This window comes from Haemorhous mexicanus, chromosome 1 (genome assembly GCF_027477595.1).
Source record: "Haemorhous mexicanus isolate bHaeMex1 chromosome 1, bHaeMex1.pri, whole genome shotgun sequence".
NCBI classification, from domain to species: domain Eukaryota; kingdom Metazoa; phylum Chordata; class Aves; order Passeriformes; family Fringillidae; genus Haemorhous; species Haemorhous mexicanus.
Window position 1 is genome coordinate 22,830,131 of NC_082341.1, and position 22,511 is coordinate 22,852,641.

The 22,511-nt window shown below is 37.6% G+C and overlaps 1 protein-coding gene across 4 annotated transcripts in view; it reads left to right on the plus strand.

Annotated features, from left to right (window-relative positions):
* The window catches only part of CDK14 (cyclin dependent kinase 14), a 344,690-nt gene that overhangs the window by 122,233 nt on the left and 199,946 nt on the right, over nt 1-22,511 (plus strand). For all 4 annotated transcript variants that reach the window (XM_059842986.1, XM_059842993.1, XM_059842976.1 and 1 more), the window contains one exon: nt 10,242-10,336. In XM_059842986.1, coding sequence (XP_059698969.1) covers nt 10,242-10,336 — 95 coding nt within the window. The remainder of the gene's footprint in view (nt 1-10,241; nt 10,337-22,511) is intronic.

Sequence of the window (22,511 nt, forward strand, 5' to 3'; positions counted from 1 at the left end):
AACTGAGTATATTTTCAAGGGGGCTGGATGTTTTATATCTGTATGTAGTAGACAGACAAGCTGTTGAGTTGTCCTTTAAAAAAAATTCTTACCACCTGTGGTGTTAATGGGTTATGCTCGAAGATCCTTTTAATGTGTTTTCTCACATTTCTCGGGAGTGCTTTAATTATGTCATTGCTCAGAATGGCTTCCAGTATGATTTAGATCCATAGTTTGATCCATGTTACACATCTGCACAGGTAATTTTAAATCTATACTCGAAAATTATGGGTATGTTTTTAGCAAAAGTAGGAGGATAGAAATCACTACCTTACCTCAACTAGGTCTCCTCTGAGCATCACTTAACTTTTGCACCCTGTCACTGTTAGCTATGGCTGTCAACTCCATGAAGCTGAGACATTCCTTCAGCTTATCTTTTCTGTTCTGGCACTTCTCTGGCTCTCTATGAGGGCCAGCTGCTTTTTAAAGAAACATACAGGACTTGCTCTCTTTTGCCTAAATAAAAATTTTTGTCCTGTATGAAACATATTTCCAAGTTGAACAATGTCCCCAACCTTTCAATAAGCAGATGCTGCTCTAGCGAGTGCCATGATAGTAACAGGTCTCACTGCCTTTTAAATGTAAATTTGTAAAGTTTGCAGTTATACTGATTTGGATATAGTTACATTCTGAGGTGAATAAAGCAAAAATCCTGGGACTCCCAATTTTTATGTTACCTCTCCATTGCTTGCCCTTTGAATTCAACTAACACTGTTGATGGGTACTATGAACTGCAAGAGTAAATGACAATTCAGTGATGGGGTGAGAACCAAGACAATACCTAGAGACAATTTACCATAGGGCAAATGCAGAAGGAGGAACATATATCTGCTCCTTGTGAATTGATAGAGCCTTCACATGTGAAAAAAAACACTTAAAATGTATTTTCAGATTATGTGCTTGCATAGTGGATGTCCAGCAGTGTTGGCACCAAAGGGTTTTATTGGTCATGGTAAAGCATGGCTGTCCATTGCCGATATACTCTTTCAACTAATTTAGTCTGGAAAAGAATTTAACCTTCAACAAAAGTTAAACCTGGGTTTTGCTGCTATAGTGTCTGCAAACTTGCTTCATCAGTATTGCTTTTTTCGTGGTAGAAATTAGTTTACAAGTTACTCAGGGGAATATTGCCATTTTGTAGTCTGCATGCTTATCATACTTTTAGATGGGAAAGGAGAATCATTTACAAATCTTATAAAATGTATCAAAGAGATCTAGTCTGAATTAAGGTTATTTCCTCTCCTTAAACATGTTTTTAAAATGTTCTAGATATTATTCATATATCCTTCATTCTAATGATACTTAAGAGTCTAATAGTTCATTGTTTTGAGTTGCTTTTTAGGGCAAGTTACACAGTAACTGCATTTCATTTGCTTCATTATGACATTTTTGTTCTTTTCTTATATATATATATATACTCCATATTTTTCTCTTTTCAGTTACAGAGCAGTATGCCTTATTTTCACTGTGATTGATTTTGTTTACTAAAATAGTTGTAAAAAGAATTGCTTGCTAGCTTTCTGAGTCTGCCTTTCTTTAACATCTAAACCATTCCACAAAAGACACAGCAATGCTATGAGCATTCCAGCTTTATTTTCCACTTATGGGCAAAGAGGCATGTTGAGCCTCACCCACCCAGAAGAAGAAAATTGACATGATCTTTTAAAGACTCCTGTCTCGCTCCCTTTTTGAAAAATAGCAAGACATATGCCACAAGCCTTTTTTTTCTGCTGCCTGAAGTGTGTGCTGACAAATGAGTCTGCTTTTCGTGCAGTTTTTTTTTTTCTGAAGGAAATGGCCCACTGAGAAATAGAGCAAAAGTAATTTTTTTTCTAAAATAGCTTTTCTGTAGACTTCCTCATTTGTAAGTAGTGGCTCAAATGTGCTGGTAGGCAACTGAGTTTCATGTCAATGCAATTTAATTATTTCCTATGATGCTTTTCTGTCTTTTGTGTACAAAAAAAATATATTGCAGGTACATAAGGTTAAGTGATTTCTTGTCATTTTGATGCATTGGTAAAAGTGAGTAACAAAATGCTCATTGACTTCAGCAGAGCATGAGGTTCAGTGCTGGTACTTGGTTATTTACTCCCTCATTTGGACAATGTAATACTAATATTGCAGATATACTATTTACAGCAGAGGATCTTTATTGTGGTTGCAAAGTCAATCATTCAGAAGTTGTCTGAATTAAGTTTACCTGTGAAAACTTAATTTGGTCTCTCTTCTTCTACTGTTCTTTCCTTAATTACACAACAGCACCATGTTTGCTCCTGCTGTGTGATCTCTGCCTGTGTCAGATGATGATCAATTAATTTAATTTAATGTTCTTGATGGGTGGCTCCAGCTATAGGCACCTACTGTGCATTACTAAAACACAGATGGTTTTGAAAATTTCTAGAACACTCGTCACTCTACTCTGACTACTTAAATATTTGTTCATCTTGTCAGCACCCCACTTGCCAAGAGTCCTTTTAAATGATGATTTTGAGATGACTTTGAAAGTTCTTGCATAATGCTGGGTAATATCAGTGTACAGTGTTGCTTGGGGTTCTGTAATAATTGTATGCACTCTGCTGTTCTGGGAAATGTGAATGAAGATCAAAAGTTGAAATGTTCAGAAAATGAGGAGCATGGTAATATTATCAGCTTGAGCGACTTAAAGTTATGGTTAGTCAGTGGTAAGGTAAGGGTGAAGATCAGGCTGATTTTCTTCTGGCTTAGACCTCATAGAGTTTTCACCTTCACTCATGAATGGCCAAGATCCTTTCACTGTATTTATTCCATCTATAACACAAAATTAAAGACCTTTGAACAGTTAATGGGTACAAGCACACAAGTTGGCCACTGCAGGAGAAGTTGGGCTGTGAATTTGCAGGTTGTCAAAGTGTGACATAAATGCAAGAAAGATGTGAAGCAGCTGTGAACTGAAACTCTGGCTTATCTCATGGTAATGACATCAGGAATAGGTGTCTTGGAGTTTGCATTGTGGCAGCCCTGTAATTGTAGTCCATCTCTGTTTTGAGCACTTGGCCTAGCATTGTTTATTTTAATTTGGATTTTTGTGTAAGTCATGTTCCAAGTGTTTGAAAAAGCAAGTGGAAATCTCTCTTTCATTTCCAGGTATTGCATCTCACTCTAATGTTTCAATGTGTTTGCTAGCTCTCATATGAACACATCCTACTTGGAGTGGAATGTTAACTGGTACTTTGAAGGGTGCTTCTCTCTGTGGCTGAAATTGCAGGAGAATGAGGAAAACTGCCAGATGCTTTCACTGATTCCTGCTGAAAGCAGTGGGAATCTTGGGTTCTTGTATGGACATCAGTGGAGGATATGTGCCAGTGTCTGCAGGCTCTTGTGTACTTCCCCCAAAATGTGTTTGCTCACCCCATGCTCTGCATCCTGTCCCTTTTCTGTCCTGTCTATGTGCTCTTTCCACTGCCTGCATTTTTCCACCTGTGAGGGATGTTCATTTGTCCTCTGGCTTTTTTTTCTCCTTACCCAGCTGTCCTAGCTTCCCTGTGGATCACAGCTCCTCCTGCCATCTCCCCTTTTTGGTGTTCCTCCTTCCTTTCACACTGCTGACAGTCAAGCTGACCTAAAGAGACAAAAGCTTACCAAAGCTAATCAAATTTAAAGTAGTTTCACAGAGATGGCAAAGTGTGTATTTCTATTTTAAAGGCCTCTTCCCAGATTTTTAATCGCTGCTCCAAAATACTGGATTGAGGAGTTTGGATTTTTTTTCAAAGGGAAAGTTATTCTGTGGGTTACAGAAGTTGTTACTAAAGCCTCTTTTTAAGAGATGGGGAGGAACTATTTAGGTTGAAAACTTCCAAAGTAATCCTAAGGTAGATTGATATTTATGTGAAGACAGTGTCTGAAATTCGTCACAATAACAGGGCTAAAACCAGCCAGTGATGGTTTTATAAATAGATAGTGGTATTAGTCCTGGTCATGCTATGTGTGCATCAAAAAGTAATGGAAACGTTCCTGCTTTCACAGGCTACCTGCATTATAGAGCTGTTTTCTGTAAACATATTTTTGGTTTACACAGTTTCCTCCTCTTGAATACTGAAATGGATAGGGAAGGCAAAATATGACTGGCTGCTACCAGATAGGAGTAGCATATTGTAATTGCTTTCCAAAAGAGTCTGGCTTTAATAGGATGATGTCTCATTATTTTTAACCTCCATCTGCACTTGTGTTGGAAGAGCACTGGGAACAATACACAATGCATGTATTTATATCTAAAATGTAATGAAAGAGACATTCATTTCATGTGGCAGCAGTCTTCTCTATAACTGTTAGAATAATATATTGCAGTGCTTTTCAGAGCTTATTTGATCAGTCCTTCCAGTGTTTTATTCTAGTTCAATAGGCAAAGAGATTTTAGCAGGTTTGTGACTTGCCTTTTGCTTATGGGACTACAGCTGTAACAAGAAGAACCTTTGATGGTGCCTATGCATTGCTTCACACCCCCTTTTTCTGTATTTCTTCTCTAATAGCATACTACACTTTCAAGAAGGAGCAGCAAGAAGAAATTTCACAAACAAAAAAAAATTTGGTTAAAAGTTCAAGTCTCTCATGTAAGCCTGAATTGAAGCTGAGGAGGTAAATGAAGCTAATTTGATCCATGTAGTCCCTCCAGCAAAGCAACCTACAGTTGAAGGACTACCAAGTACTTTCTTCCAAGCATGTGAAGCACTGTTTGCTTCCTTAATGGCAGACTGTAATTTTTTTTTGACTTAAAGAAAACTAGAATAAGGACTATTTGTTAGATCTAGAAGAGACTTTCATCAGGGTGGAATTAGCTGTAAAGAAGGCAATTGAGCTAAGCTCATGTAATAACCTATCTAAAGTTTTCTGTTCTGCTTTTTCTTCTTTCTGTAGCTCACAATTTTTTTTTGCAATTTATGAAACTTCCTCCTAAAAAGTTTTCCAAGCTGAAGAGTGCCCTACCTATCCTTATTGCATTATGTCCACTAAGATCAGAATGGAAGCTGACTAATTCTGTGTGTTTATAGGTATGCAGCTCTAAAATCAATTACTTGAGATTACATATGTGCTATAAATAATAATCATTCTGCAGAATATATCCTGTGGTGAGAAAATGGCAAGTTTCTGGTCAGTGTGGTCTTACCTAGGATGTACAGTTTTCACTGAATTGAATTGTGTTATGTTCTAAGAAAGCAAAGCTATTTGCTCATAGTAAATCATTTCAGATGGGTGAACTGGAAAACAGCAAAGTGTAGATTTGGAGACTGCATTTCTGAGGAAGAAATTACTGCATATTTATTGCTGCAAAACCAACAGAGTGCTGAATTCCCGTCTCTGTGGTAGAATTTTAAGTAACATTGTGCACCCAGAAAACCCTGCTGTGTGGGAAGTGGATGAGAAGTATATGGGATGTTGTATTCTCAGGCCAAATTTTAAAAATTGCTATGAAAGATGTATAGGTTGAAAATAAGTTGCTGGGAGAGAAGCAGAACTGTAGTTTGTGCAGGCAGTGAGACACATTCGAGTGTGTTTGTTCAGAAAACATGATTATAAGAAAAAAACCCCATGAATGTTTTCTCACTAAGGATGCCTTTCCAGGAGAGCTCAGAGACTGATCCTAACAGTGTATGCAAGGAAGTTGGCACTCTGACAGAGAGCACCGTTGTGTCTGCAGAGTGTGACAAGCTGCAGAATTTTAAAGATAAGTTGTTTGGCTCTGAAGCACAGCAGCTTACTTGCTTTCACAGATTTGTGTTGCTGACTAGAATATGTGTTCCTTGGTGTGTCAGAAATCCAACAGGGCAGCAAAGACGCACAGTTGCTTTAACAGCATTAGAGAAGTGCAAGCTTCCATGGTGTACAGTCTTCAAAGGTCTCCTGATGAGAGAAATCCTCCTGGAGTGGCAGTGAGAAAGGGTGAACACTGCATGTGAGTAGCAGCATGAGCAATAGTTAGCACTGGTGCATGGTAATCCCAGAAGACACCCCAGCTACTGAGGAAAGCAGATATTTTTATAGTTATGCTTTTTAGAAAAATATTGAAAATGTGGAAATATGAGAGAGCATCATCAGCAGTTGTACGTTGTGGTGCATATGAGCAGCATGAGGCCAAGTTCTGCTGCTGAGAAAAATTTCCAGGTCACTGAAATATCAGCCAGTTTGAAAATCATGGGTTATTCTTCTGTCTAAAGCCACAGTGGAGAGTTGTGATTTTTCACAAAGTATGAATAAAATGATACTCAGGAATTGAAAGACTGAATGGATGATCAAAGGACCATAATTAGTGTTCGAGTTTAATGTACTTACCATGTCCACAGTTACTATCTTTGCTTGTGACCTGGGAGTCAATAGTAATAGTTACTTTTGTCGAGTTTATCAAACAGCTGTGAAATATTACTTTATGAGATATGGGAATAGCCTTTTTCAAAACACTCCCAAGCCTAGGCTGATCTAAAAGTCACAAGGCTTTGTTAAATGGAGTGTCAGGCTTGAGTTGATGCTGCAAACCCCACAGGGAGCGAAGCACTGATTTACTGATGCTACTCAGGTTTTGGGTAAGACTTGGCTGCAGTCCATCTGGCTTGCCTTGCTCGTGGAGTGAGTGTACTTTAGAATCCAGCTCATCTGGGAACAGCAAAAACCTCCTTGACCAGCACAAGCGATTTGGCAGCTTGCCAGGAGCTCATAATAGATGAGAGCATTCCCTTGTTGGAAGCAAAGCCTGTGATGGTTATTCAAGCAAATGCAATGTGTTTCCTTTAAGTATGCAAATATGGTTATTAGCCCTTGATGGAAAGTGTGGAGTGTTGGTACATTTAGCAACTCAGATCATGAGCTTGTGTAAAAGTCACAGAAATCATCATCTGGGATGTTGTTAATTGTTGAAGTGTGTCTACAATTTGCCTTCCCTGGGTTTTACTATTGGAAATGGCTGTGTGGGACTGTCCAAACACAGGTGACAGAAAAAGCACCTGGCCATTCAAACCCATATAATACTTTGTCCAAAATGTTTTAAAAATGAATTTCAACATTCCTTGCTGCTGTTCCTCCTCAGAACTCTTTGGAGAAATTAATTAAAAGTGCTGCCATCTGTTTATCTTACGTTTCATACCAAGGGTAAAAAAAGAGTGCCAGTACTTTTGAAGCAGTATTGTATAATTTTGTTATTAAAAATACATGTTAAGAGTACAGTGAGTACTAGCACATTGGTTCCACTTTTGTGAGTTGTTGCAATGCTTTTTCAACAACACTTTAGTCCTTTTATCTTAAAAGAAAACAACTTTGTGAAATCCATGGGTAGTAATCAGTGGGTGGAGATGGCCTTCTCTGACAGAATTATTTTCTTCTAGAAGTAACACCAGGCACAGCAGCATCTGACTTCTCACTGAGCTCCAGTAGCAGCTGCATTGGCAGCTTCAAAGGTAAAGTCAGCCTTGTCTCAAGTTGATGCTGACAGATTCTCTGGACTCCTTTTGTTCTTTTGGATGTGGACTTCTGGGTTTTGTCTTTGAGTTAGTGGAGTTCATCCAAAGTTCTATCCCCTTCCTGTAAAAACTTGCCCAAAAGAGGAGGTGTAGAGGTCATTTGTTCGGAAAAGCTGTTTTTCTGGAAAAAACCTCAATATTATGGTTCATATTTCATTTTATTTTTAAAATAGTCTGTGGAAGAAGAAACAGCTTACCTGTTTCATACAACTTGTTTTTTCTCTCAAATTTCCTCCCCACCCCCTTTTTTCTTTCTCTTTTTATTTTCCCTCCTGCCTGCTTTTTATTTTTTTAAGAAAAAAACCAGTGTTTTCACAAGACAGGTAATCTTAATGGTAAGTCCTGATAGAAGAACTTGTGGGGTAATTCTCTTACTTTCACCATTATATTTTTTTTCTTACAATATAAATTGATAGTGTAATTCGTTTTTTCTGCAGAGTAAAATTAACACAATTATGATGATTTTGCTCCCTGTGCTATATTACCTGCTGTATTTCCCTTGGACTAATGGAGAAGACATAAATTTCACCCTGCAGGTGATATTTTGTAGTTCTTGTAATATATGGCAGATGCTGATTCTTGAGGCTGTAAATGGGAGAATTGGATAATAGAGAAGATAAATAGGAGTGGGGGAGGGGACCGAAGGGGAAAGACAGTATTTGCAAAGACCTCGAGGTAAGCTGCTTTCAATGTACTGTTTAAGCTTTAATGACCCTTATAGAGATTCTAGCAACAAAGTAATGGCCAACTAAAGGAATTAAAGGCCTCAGGTTTGGTCTGAACAGCAAAAGCTGACAGAGGACATAAATACTATTACAGTTGGACACTGGCTGTTCTAGGAGGAAGTTTTTTTGTTCACAATGTCTGTGAATGTGTGGTTGTTCAATAAGGTTTGAGGAAAGAGCTGGTGAAAACCTCAGTTACTTCAGGTGAAATCTTCTTATGGTTTCCCCAGGTTAAAAGTTCTGGTTTCTGTTAGAAGGTACCTTTCCAAACAGTTGTTCTTTATCTTTTGTTTGTATCCATGCCTTTTTCCAGCAGCAATTTCTCATCATTGTCTTTAAAAAAACACCAACATATCCGAATCTTTCTGAGCTTTAGTTCTAAGAAGTTGTCCAAATTCTAAGATGAGGATCCCTTGAAAATTGCTCACTGCTCTTCTTTTCTGAAAAAGACCTCTATTTAATTTGTGGGATATTAACAGTTTCTAGGCATGCACTGATCAAATGTCTAAAATTCTTATTTGTAATTACAGTAGCTGTTTTACAGCTCAGTGGCAACAAAATCAGAGCACAGGAAAGACTCCTCTGTGCTGGGTCTCTAAATATCATGAGCATTGGAGTGCAGGCTAAAGCAAACTCTTTTGAAATTTTTCTTCTCACCTCTTCATTCAGATTGTCGGGTTGCCTCATCTTGGTCATAGAGCTTCCTTGCAGGTTTACAGTCCTGTCTTCATGATGTCTGTGATGATACTCACTTTGAAGCAGCTTTATGGTATTTTCCTCTTTGCTGTCTGCCTTCTGCCTAGGATGAATCCCAGAGTTTGATGCTAAGGATGCTTGTGGAGGAACACTGATGCAGCCAGATGCCATGTTGCTTTGTGTTGCTTCCTAGAGTGATTAACTTGTCAGATTGATCTCCTAAAGACCAGTATGAGAGATGATATGTACTTATCTTAATTCAAAGCCAGATGACCCCTGGAGTTACCTCAGCCTGATGGAAAACCCTGAATAGAACAGTAAGGGGTAACAGTGCTGTGGAAGCGCTGCAGTTTCCTTTCTGCACAGTAAAGGATTGAGACACACATTTGGCCTTTCATTTTTTTTTCTTTGACAAAAGTGGAAGGGTGAGAGAAGAAAGTTCCACATTATTCAGTTTAGAAATGTGCCACTCATTTGCATGTCTTTGTATCTATTATTTACTTGCTAGGGTGACTGATAGTCCTGCTCAGATGTATGCATGAGATGACAAGGCACCGGCAACAGAATGACATTGGTAACAACACATGGCTTGTCAGCATATATTGCTAAAATATGCCACGTCTTGTGGAACATTAAATATGTAATATGGAATGAACATTAAATATGTATTAGGTTGTAAAAAAAAATTAGTGAAGGAGATTACCTGAAAGTTCACTAGATAAGTCTTTGTCTTTTCTGAAAACACGAGCTTTAAAAATATAGTGAGAAAATACCATGTATTTATTCTCAGGGGCTAATACAAATGATTCATTAAATCTCTGTTATATTTGAGAGAAAGGAGTATTATTGCTTAAAACCCTGTTCTTAGGATAGACACTGCACCTAATTTAGACAGCAACTTTGTTGTGTTGGATAGGAAAGATTATGCTTTGAAGAGACATGCTTGACTTCTGTCTGAGAGAAAAAAAAACCTTTGAGTGTAGGAGTGCTCTTGGTGTCTGGTTGCTCTGACATGAGTGATTCACTTAGAGGAGGCTCTGTAAAGGAAGAATCTTTCTTCAGCTCATTTTGGCCTGAGTGAGGCTGAGTTTGACCAGCAAGGTGGAGAAAATAGCATTGAATGGGAAGGTGTGATCTTCAAAAACAGGATATGTGAAACTCGTGAACATAGAAGATACTGAAGATACTGAGTTATTGGTTGTCAGGTTATGAAGCTCATTTAAATCACTAAAAAAAGAGAGGAAATCAATATGAAATATTTGGATACTCTTTAAGATAACATATATGTTTTGCTTTTCAGCTTCTCTTTTGAAAGGATTGAAACATGCAAACATTGTGCTGCTTCATGACATCATTCACACCAAGGAGACCTTGACACTTGTGTTTGAATATGTGGTGAGTAAAGTGACTGTATGTTCTAGACATGGTCCAGAGTGTATTGAATTTTATGGATGTGCTCTTTTTACCATCAGTGATCTATGAATCAGGCCAAAATAACCCTTTACTTTATTCAGGAGAGTGATGGCCATAAGAGGTTTTGCTATGTAGTGGAGTAGGCTAAAAGTGGAAGGCTAGGCTAAACCAGATTCAGAGATGATGAAGTGGCTCTAGGCTCTTGAAGGACCTTAGACTGTTGAGTTGACTTTTCAAATGTACTCTGCCTCCTAATTATGGTTTGTTTATTGGAGCTTTTTCTTTATTGATGTGATCAGATAACTTTAAATAGGTGAGAGCAATGTAGGGAAGGACAGGACTGAAGTGCTTAACGGGTAGCTTCTTGATGAAAAGCTTATATCAAGTTTAAATTACCTTTTTTCTATGATTGGCTTGTGCAGAGTGTCTTTTAGTAAGCGATATCAGTAAAAAAGTGTCTCATGCATGCAATTTAGAATTTGGGATTTTTTTTAGTTTTTCCATGACTAATGCTTAACCTATTAATTAAAACTTCAATTTACATAGTAGACAGTGTAAGGATCTAATTGTGTCAAGACTATTACTTTCCAAAGTACTGGCCTTGGCCTCCTAATTAATCTTTTTAGTTTTTCTAAGACAAACATATGGCATTTATGTAAAATTACTTCAGCATTTAGCTGTGGAATTATGCAATGTACTATCATAATTAACCTCCCAGTTTTCACAGATGGGTCCAAGAACATGTAATTTAAAATGAACAAATGACTTTAGACACTGTTAGATTTTCAGTATATCAGATTAATAAATAATATTGTTGTAGTATAGTCTGTAAGACACTGTGTTTATAAAGTACAGTGATGGCTAGCATGACTCTAAATACATCTCTGCTTAAGACAGATGGAATTATTTTGTGTGTTTCTTGGGGGCAGGCCTTAATTTTTACATGACAATGCACACAGCATCACAGAATCCTGTCTGGAGAAGCTGTTCACCTGGTGTATTTACATAAATGTGCTGCACTCTGAGGGTGAGGGCATTCAGCTGCAGCAGCCTGCTGAGCATTTGATACAGTGTGTATTTTTTTACCTCAGGTATTGGGACAGTAATAAAAATTTAATTCCTTTTTTTAAATTCAGTAATTTTCCTGCTCCTGACTTACACACTGAATTAACATAGGAAAAGCCTTGATATTTTATGTAATTTTTTATTTTTTATGTAATGGTCAGTGTACACTTATATGCATGTCTTTACATGAATACATTTTGCAATCCCATTTATCAGCTTCTGTATTTAGCTGTGTTCTTCGAAACTGGTTGAGAAATCAGATACATAGACTGTTTCTCCCTAAAATAGATGGATTTGCCTATAACACTAATTTCAAATTGATGGATTTTACATATACTTATTACACTGATGCAAGTTTCTGGATTTTATATCCAGGTTGTTTAGACAGGTTGTTTAAGAAAGGTTGTTTAAGACTCAGGCTCCCAGCCATGTACAGACACAGATTAAGCTTCATGCAGTGGCACATTCTTCTGGATTCACTAAGCTGTTCTTCAGCAAAGAACCAGCCCTGCTGGAGGTTGCACCTTTTGGTTCCAATGGTGTTTGGTAGCTATTGAGACTGTTTGAGAATCTCATTTAGTAATGGTTTCTAGCAACTGATCCAAGTATAATTTAGTGTTTAGGCTGGTAGGCAGTCTCTCAAGATGCTGCTGGGGAAGAAGGGATGACAAAAATTGAGATGACAGAATTTCTTAACAAAAATCTGTTTTCATTGTTCGGTGATGTAAAGCTATAGTCTGATCAAACAGTGAATGCTATCTGATAATGCTTGAGAATGGGCACATAACCTGAAATGAATTCTTGTGGGTGTGCATGATACAGGTTTTAATTGCATGATTGCAAGGATCTCGTGTTTTCCTTTGGTTGTAGAGCTTCTATTTAGTGCATAGTGTGAATGTGCAGTGGCAAAAATTACAGTTGTCCATTTAAAAGTACAAATTTTGGCTGGTTGAGTATGCAATCTAGCTGAGTAATTGGCGTTACTGAGCTCTGTATCTGTAATGTTTGGTTTGTTGTTATTTTACCACCTGTACGTGGTTTAGCTCAATCATATGAGTAATTTGCACTGAAAGAAGTCAAAATATTAATGTGATTAAAATTACATGGTGGTGTACATTTTTGAATGGCTGAATCCTAACCTAAAAGGGATTGAATTTGACTTATTTCATAAAGGGATATCGTGGAACTGATACACTATTGCCATTGATCACTACTGACCTTTACAATCATAATAAAAGACATCTGAGTGAGTTATCTTGACTAAATTAGGAATGAGCAATTGGTGATCTGAGAGTTCTCAGAAAATGGAAACTTTGGCTTGCTAGGTTGGTGATGATTCCTTAGGGAAAATAATACTGATGAAATGTCTGAGGTTATCAGAGGTGTTTGGTTTCAGCATTGACCCTGAAAGAGTAGAATGAAATTTAATTTCATGTGGTACCTTAAATTGCAAAATGCGTTATGGTAGTAAGTTAAATGCTGAAAGCAGAATAGCCTCTGAAAGGGAACACGGCAGTCTTTGAATTCTCTGGGTCCCTCAAATTAGTTTTTTTTAAAATATGCATGTCTGTCAGGTGAAGACATGACAGAGTTTTTTAACTTTAACCTCAGTGGTCTGCAAAGCCAAGAAAAGTCAATCTTTAAAAATTCTGCCTGACAGTTGAAGATCGGGAGAAATTTATTCTCCATAAAAACATTTTGATGGTGAATATGTAGCTGTACATTTATGTGTAAGAAGAGAAAGGGAGCTTACTCCTTTTGAGTGAAAGAACTTAGTAGAAAATAGTTTAGAATACAGTACCTTGTTACTAAGGCATATGTTAACTCTTACATCAGCAATATTGCAAAGCATGCTTAGAGCTCAGTTTTATCACTGGGTGGCTGAGAGGCATTATTACCTGGGGAGTTTTGAGAATGAACTGCTTGGAATTTCCTTTCCAAAACCTGAATGGCCGAGAGTCTTTCATGTATAAATGATATAGAAAATGATTTCTCTATGGTTAACTGGGATGTGCTAAGCAAGACCTGAAAAAGAGATTTTGACACACTTTGCATCTGCTGTCTGAGACTGAAGTGACTTCCAAAGTAAAAGGTCAGTTCAGCTTTACAGTTCAGTGGAGGTGTGTGACTGCTCACAAAGGGTTTGTTCCCTTCCTCACCAGGCTCTGGTTAGGTGTTAGTTTAGGTGATCTTATGGGGATGGTGGCTTTAGTGCCAGTGTCACTGGTATGGCCAGCTTTGCCCAAGGAGGTGGTGGATTTTATAGGTGAGATCTCTGAAGATGGCTTCTCATCTGTTTGTTCTAAAATGATCATTAGCTGCTGCCATTTGCTGCTAGAAGGAAGATGACTGAATTTAGAAACCTATAATTGCTGAAAGGCAATCCTAATCAAACTGTATTTGCTACAGGCTTGGTAGAATGATAATGAGGTTTTTAGTATTATGCATAATTATGTAAGTATATTATTACCAATAAATGAACCAGCAACTCGTCCTATTCCTAGCATGTAAAAGTGAGCTTGTATAGCAATACTTTACATCCTGCTTTCAATATTTATGAACTAGGTTTGCAACAAGAACAGATATTTATAATTGGAAGGATGAGTGATGAGCAATATTATGTCTGCCTCAACAGTGAAAAAGCTCCAGAGTAATCTAATAATGTAATTTAAACCCAAGCATTTTCAATTGCCTTGCCTATTTTAATATTTGTGTATGTTTTTGCTTCTAAAAATTTCTTTCCATTAAAGAAGAATATTTAATTATCATTGCTTCATTACAGCAGCTAAAATAGGTTGTTATACAATGAGTTTACTTAATAAAGTTAATTAGTTACATTTCCCTCCTGTTTCCTGTAACAAAAAAATAGGTGTGAGTTTCTCATTTTGAATCTTATTGGAAAGTGACATATATACTCTTTATCAGAATTAAGAATTACACAGCTGAGATTTTGAATTTTTCTTGGGACTAATTTGTCATACATAATACTTGTTAAGTATTATGTAAGTAAATGGGCAAAATTAATCACCTGCCATGATCAAAAAGTTTTCCATTGAAAAATTTCAATTTCTTTAAAACTCTTAATAATTTGGATTGAACACTAGTATTGTTTTTCCATTTTTATTTATTTTATTAGGGAACAAGTGTTGAAACTAAAGGTATCATGGCATTGATTGTTTGTGAAAACAAACCAAAAAAGCCACTTTTTTTTTTTTTTAGTGGGTGGGAGAGCAGGGAAAATTAGTAGTGTCCCAGAGCTGCTTTTGAGCAGTTCTCACTAGGATCCTCCAGTGATGTGTAATACCTAGGGAGAAACCGGGCACAAGAAGGAAGGAGGAGTCTTCTAATCCTTGACTTCAAGTGAATCTTATTTGGAGCCTGAATTACATTATTTAGGTGTGCAAGTGAAATGATGGGTGATTTTCTTCCCATTTGAAATCAAGGTGCCCATCCAGCTATGGTAAGCAAGAACTGAAAGCTGGGGAAGCTCTGCAGAAAGCCAGGGTGCCTGCAGTCACCCTTGCTTGCTGTGACTGTGCTTATCCTCCCTGGCAAGGAGCAGTCACTCAGGGGTCCCAGCATGGGAGCAGTTGAATTTAGTAGTTTCTGTTTACCTTGACCAGAGAAGGAGCTGCTCCCTTGTAGTTTAACCTTGCCTCATGCCCCAGGCTTGCCACAAGTTGCATTGCTTAAATTGCAGTCAAAAAGATGACAGATAAGGCTGAGAGTAAACAGAGAGAAAGGAAATGCTGTACTATTGAGAAGAGGCAGTAAGGGAATAGTGCTCTTGGGAAAAGCCCTGTTTTTCAAGTTTTAATGAGCAGATCAGAGACAGGTGCTGCTGATGTCCAAGTATAGGCTGGAAATGCAAACAAAATAGGCTTCAGGAGGGAGGGAGGGATTGAGGTGGGATTTCAGAAGGAAAGTGTTTAGTGCTTTGCTGAGAGGTAAAGATTCTGACAGACATGGGAATTGGTAGTAAAGAAGGAATGAAAAATTTATTTAAATTTAAATAAAAATACTCGTGCTAGGCTAAAAAGTTTACACATGTCTAGCAAGGGCAGATGTTACTCATGCAATATTCCTGAGCACATGGTGTAACTCTTGGGGGTGGTGCTGTGCAGGGCCAGGAGTTGGACTTGATGGTCCTTGTGGATTTATTCCAACTCAGCCTGTTCTGTGATTCTGTGATCCTGTCTTTGGTGGATTGCAACCTGTTGTCTAGACTTCATATATGGAGGGCACATGCTGATGAATAGGTGTATGAATACAATTAATTGAAATTTACAATCCAACAAGCTGGAATGATTATGTGTATCTGAATGACCAATTTTTGTACAATTTACTAACAGTTGGTAAATATTGGTTGGATTTGTGGTGTGCTGTGCACCATTCAAAAATTAGCACATATTATTTATTCTTCTTTTTATTAAGTATTAACACTTGCATTCAATATAAGTATTAAAAAAAAAAAAACAAAACCCAAAACAATACACACAACAAAATCAGAGCATAAGAAACATCAAGAGTTGAGCTGACAGATGGAATACTGGAAATCCCATGAGATATTCTACTTTCTGACAGATCCCAATTAGTTTTTTCCTAAATTACAGATAAAAGTGCAAGTGTCATTGCAGTCCCTCAAAAACTGCATGTAGCAAGATACATGTGCATAAGAAGACATGCCAGTGAGAGCATTCTGCTTGGTATAGGTAAGGCCACCATCCTAAAGGGTAAATTTGTAAACACAACAAAGACATGAATCAGCTGGAGACCTGAGGGGGAAAAAGACAAGGGTGAGTAAACACCGAGAATAAAGCCTTCTAAGGAAAAGTCAAAGTAAGTAGGGCTCTTAAGAGTTGGGGATAAAAAAAGGATGAGACATTTACAACCTTTAAATATGTATCATAGAGAAAGTCAGTGACCTATTTCTATGTGAATGGCTAAGAGGATGAAAAAGAAAATCTGAAATTACAGTAAGGAAGAGAAAGGGGCATTCCTTGAGTTTAATCTTTCATGCTAACAATAGTAAAGCACTTCAGAAGCTACTATGGGGTGATGGCTTGTCTAATACTCTCTGTTTTTAAAGAACAATTTAGGCAAATAATCAACAGAGTTCTGTCATTGATAATAGAGAGAGGTAAGATTTTTTAAGTCCTTTCTATATGAATCTTTCTGCACCATAACTTTCATCAGCAAAATATGAATACTTTTAGTCTTTCAGTGAAGTTAATATGCTGTTGCTTTCCTGTGTCAGAAACTGAAGAAAAAATATATCAGTTTATTTTACTACTTTAAACAAAGTTTTAAAAATAAATTCTTCTAGTTGTGTGCTTTTTGTTTGTTAGTGCACATTGGTTTTTTTGGTTTTTTAGTAATTAATTATTTCTATGTTATAGATTTATACACAGTTCTATCATCAGTAGTTCTGGTGGCATCCCACATATTCCTTATCTTTTTATTTCTGTCATAAACTAGCATTGCCTAGTTCCCTCTGAGGTGACACCTGACAATATCTCAGCTTGCACTAGAGACTATCCAGCCTAATTAAAATTTTTTTCCTCATTCCCTCTTTAATATGTAACTCTTAATTCCTCTTAAAATGTGAAGCTCTTGTTTTTTCAATCTGCACTGAATAAACAAACAAACAAACAAACCACCAGTTCAGAACTTACTATTTGGAGAGTGATGATTACCATTAATTCTAAGTCTTAAAAATAGATTTTTTCCTTCCTGATGAAGTATGTAGCTTTGTACTAATTTAGTCATATTGACAAAAACCAGAAATTTGGGTGAGCAGTTTGGGCAGAATAAAAGCAGTAAAAATCCTGAAGTCAGAATGAATAAATCAATAATTGCAGATATTTTTTATGTTTATAGTTTTGTGATGTAAAAGATAATTAAGAAATAGCAAACAGGAGGAACCAAGAACCAAGCCTGAGTATTAAACAGCCAGCTCTTGGAAGTTAAAAAGCCCTAATAATTGTTTCTGTTTTACTAGGTTGAATAAAGAGGATCTATTCTGTGGAAGCAACATCTTTCTTTTGTGTGCCTTGCAGTCTGAATGGAGTTTTTCCCTATATAATTTTTATTAATCTTACAATCATGCATGGACAATTATGATTAGAATACATGACAGAAAAAAATTACTCAGCCAGTGTGAAGAGAGGTCTGTGTAGGATGTGGAAGTTTTTAAAGGAAGGCTTTGCACTGGTCCTTTCCTGCCCTGAAGATGGTGTTTGTTTTGTTGCCCAGCACATGCCACCATAGAAGGGCTCTTGTGCCAGCTGAGCTTGTGTGGATACAATGGAATTATCCATGGCCAGTGCCATGCCAGTATTAATGTGGATACCTGACTAGTGTGGCTGTCTGTGGATTGTCAGCCTCCCTCCCATGTATGTGTTCTGCTTACATGGTCCTGGAGCAAGTACTCTCACCATGAGCCCACGGGTATCTTCCATGCTCTAACAAGAAACTTTCTTGTATCTTCAGATTTTGATTATATTTATTTTTGTTTGTTTGTTATATGTGTATATCGTGATCAGTGTTGTGGAAGCTCAGTGACATAACAAATTTGAGATAAAGTGCACATGCACGTCCTTGTGGGCAGATGTGTTACAGCTTGCAAAAATTGTCCCAACTCTGTTCATTTTGAGGTCTCTAAATCCATCACAGTTTGCACAAGCTGATGATTTGGTGCTAGGTTTTGATGACACTAAACAGGATTTCCTACTTATTTTTGCACTGTCATTCTTTTCTTCAGATTAATCTCACTAAATTAAGTGGGTTTTGTCTCCTTAACCTGATTTACTAAGAACACAAAGCTGGTAGAATTATTAATGTGGACAGAGAATAAGGAGGAGGATAAACTGGCATCTTTAGAAAACTGTATTTTGTTGAAGAGCTTTTAGTTCATTCAGCAATTCTTGCCTTAGTGGTGTGTGTTTCACTTGTCTGTAAGGAACCAGATTATTCTCTGTGAAATGAACAGGAGCTTTGTATCCATAAATAAGTTTATCTTTTCTAGCAACAGCCAAAAATCAGACAACTGTGTATCCCTTTTTATCTCAGGGATTTTCAGATATGTTTCTATCTGTATTGTGTACTCCCTCACCGCCCAGTCTCCTTTTCTATATAGTATTGTTCATGTATTTTGAAGTATGCTTATCTTTGTTGACAGTGTGAGAGAAATCCAAGGCACTAAAAACATCTGTTAGCAGAATTGTTTTCATTATGAGTGTCTTGTGGGGCAGTTTTTTCTTCCTGGATTCCCTAATATAGATCTTTCCCCTGCTGCTCAGCCCAGCTGGTGCTGCTGCCTGCTGCTGTTTTGCTGGAAGTTGCTTAGGTATCACCCAGAAAAATACCCTTGTTGGGTGTTTTTTCTTAGCGTGGGTAATACTGTGTGTCATCTCATAGAGGGAAAAGATTGAATTATAGAAAGCCACAAAAATACAAGAAAATAAAAGACTATGACACTTTTGAAGATACCAATGACATGAAATAAGTTTAAACTGTGGCACAGTAATCTGCAGAGTGCTTAGGTTGGAGGATACATGCCATTTAAAAGGAATTAGCTTTTTTTGTTCTCCTGTCACTTTAAATATTCCTGGTGCCCATCCTTTTATTGGTAAATTATATTATCGGTTTAAGAATTTGTTGGTGACAAAAGGGGAAGTATTTTAGTCAGGAAAGCTGCTAGGGCGTAAATAATGTGTGCTGTCCTTTGAACAAGAGAGGAATGGCTCACAACAGCCTGGCTACCTCAGTGGAGCAGCACAATCTGTCTGCTGCACGACGGCATCGCCGGCAGCCAGATCCTCCCGGTTTTGTTTTAATGGGAGCCTTCTTACACATTGCAGGTTTTACATGATGGGAATGAAGCTGGAAGTGCTTCCTGTTCCATTCACAAGCCCCGGGCTCTCTATGCATTTCAGCTTCAAAAATGACAGCTGAAACCAATTAGGCAGAATTATGGGATGCCTAAGTCACATGGAGATTCATCATGACTGAGGAAGAGGAGGAAAAGAGAATGTATAGCATGGGAAGTAGAAGCGACTAATTTAATTAGAAGAGAATGACAGTCACGTTATTATTATGGAGAAGGGTGGGCAAAGTAGAAATCATTTCATGTCACCAGCCATTCCTTTGAAAGGAAGCATCTCAGCCTTTGTCTGAACACATTTGTGTTTGGTAGCAGAGCCTGATTTCTGAGCAGGAATAGCTGAGCAAAACAGTTGATGTCAAAGTGAAGCAGAGAGCATATCTGAGGACATTTCTAGTTTGTGGTTTACTCATCTATTCATAATTAGAATTCCTTCAAGAGGAGAAGGGAAGAATCATCAACATCTTTTGCATACTCTCTCTTTTCCAGACCTAGGATCTAATGTATATAAACCTTGCTTCAGCTGTATAAACATCACCCAGAATTCTTCTCCCTTCAGCAGATGCTTATACCCAGTATGCTCACAAACATAAACCCACATGTGTCTACTTATAAACCAGAGTCTTGCTGAATAAAAATGACCTTCATACAATTATACACTGCCCCAAGTCAAAATCAAAACACTAATTAATTTCTTCATGTGACTCTCGAAGACAATATTTCATAAGGAAATGATAATTTTCATGGAGTTGTCAGGGTAATTGATGGTATGGGGAGAAAACAAGTGAAAAATATTACAGAGAGAGTCTGAGCAAGTGTGCACTTTTTTTTTCCTTTTTAAAATTCTTGTACAACTTTGAAATTTTTTAGACTATGAGCAGTTATGTTGGAAAAGTAACTAAATCTCTCTGTCATGTTCAGGTACCTGGAGGAGTTGTGATACTTCTTTCTATCACAGGGAGGAAAATATTTGCAATTAATTTAAGTTTGGGTCAAAAAAGTGCTTTGGCTGATGTACTTCTATATTTAGTTTGGAAACAAGACTAGGTGAACCAGCATTGCTGACCATGGGTTTTCTATCCTCTATCCTAGGAAACATTGTGCAGTCTCTGCTGTGTCTAGAAATTATTCCATCTACCCCAGGAAGGGTCAGGGGTCTCTTAATGGAGGCCTTGTTACTTGAGATGTGCACTGAGGAAAGGGTTTGTGCTTTAATGTGCTGAGAGGAGGTAACAAAATGCTGGGCAGGGCCTTCTCAAGGAGGTGTAGCTCTGTGTGCCAGAACCCTGAAGTCAAGGTGCAGCCCTGGAGTAGTGATCTTCTGGCACAGGAAGTGGAATACAATTATTTGAAGGCAAAAATGCCAAAGCCTGTCTCAGATTACCTATATTTACTTATTATTTTCAGAAAAAATGGCCAGGGTACCTTGAAGCTCTGTCTGGAGGACCCTTATTTTAAATGTTCAAGCTGTACAGTATGGATCTGGAATTTAGGGATTGGGGAGCTGTTGTGCTGTGGCTAGCATTGGACTATTATTTTGAAAATTGTCCCAAATTTAGTCAAGTGATAAACTTCAGAAAAATCATAAATTGTACTTAAAATAAAATCATTTTACTTTAAAAAAATCATAAATTGTACTATGTTGATGAAGATTCTTCCTCTCTTCTCAAAGACTTTAGTCTCTCACTTCAGCTATTCATTTCTGATGAAGTGAAATTGTTTCTGGGGAAGCCAGAAGTGGGAGGAGAGATTGAGTTGTTCACTTAAAGCATAACAGGCTTTGCAGAAAACATTGTTTTGTTACTGAAGTGGGAAAGTGAAGCTTTATCTTGGTGTCCTCCTTTAATTGGAGGATTCCAAGATAAAGATGGCCTGGACAGTCTCCTCTTTTCACCCTTGTGGAAGTGCCTGTTGTGCAGCTCTGCAAAGGATTATGTGGTGAAGGCATGTGATTGTTGTTGAATTTCTCTCATTTTTTGTGAATGTGGGAACCAGGAAATCTTCTGAGGTTCCTGCCTTATTCAAGGTATCATTTCAAGACAAGTTAGGTAATACTGCTGTAGAGAACTGGGTTCCACACCTGCTGTATTGGGAATTGTTATCACCAGCTGAAATTGCTGTCATTACAGATTTCTGCTATTCAGCATGAGATTCTCAGTCTCCTTTGCAAAAGCATTACACATTTACATCTGTAACTGCAGTCAGTGTTGCAGAATATTTGAGATGAGGCTCTCAGCCAGGCATGAGAAGGACATAATGATTAGGTGGGTGATTATGCTTAGGTTTACTGTTAATATGTATTTAAATATTACCAATGCATTTTATATTCTTTTTCAGGCCAGTGTGCATCAAAGCCAATAGCAACATGTCAGCTTCCCCATCTCTGGAATAAGAGCATCCAGACAGACACTTCCCTCTGCAATGTCCACCAGGTGTTCTTAGCTCAGGACAAACCACACTGCCCATCAGAGACAGCAAAAAGTAAGGGGGTGTGTGTAGGGGAGAAGGATGCACCTGAAGACCAGAATATCTTTCACTACCACCACAGTCAGTCAAAACAAAATAGTGCCAAATGCTCTGAAAAGTCAAACCCAAAGTTCTTTGAACAGAATTATCCAGGTCAGTGATTCTTAGGGTTTTTGTCTTTGCTTGAAGTCCCTCTCTGACAAAAGGAAGTAATGCCTTATGTCTCCTGTACTGCTATGAAATTATTCTATGTTTGTAAAGCATGTCAATAGCATAGCTATAAGCAGGGTAGGAAAACCTGTGAGATTATTTCTGTCTTCAAAGTAGTAAAAAACCCAGACTCTGCAAGCTGATTGAGAATAGAAGAAAACCCCCTAACTGTAAACAGCACAGCTATTTTTCAATCAGATATTTCCTATTCTTTTCAGTGAGTATGTCTAATTCTGGGAAGAAAAAAAAAGTATGACCTTTTAGGAGTTATCATAATATACATTTAATGGGGAAACAAATAAAAGGTAGGGTAAACCCCATTAATTCTGGACTTTCCTAGCTTTTGAGTTCTTCTCCATAGAAACCTGATTTATCTATGCTTATTGTTTTTTGTGTAGGTGTTTTGAGCAGAGGAGTGCTAACTGAATATTATTCAATATCTTGTACATATAGGTGTGGGTAAGCTGGTGGAGTGTAAAGAGCAGGAACTAATGGGATTTTGAACTTAAACTAAAATATCAAATGTTCTGT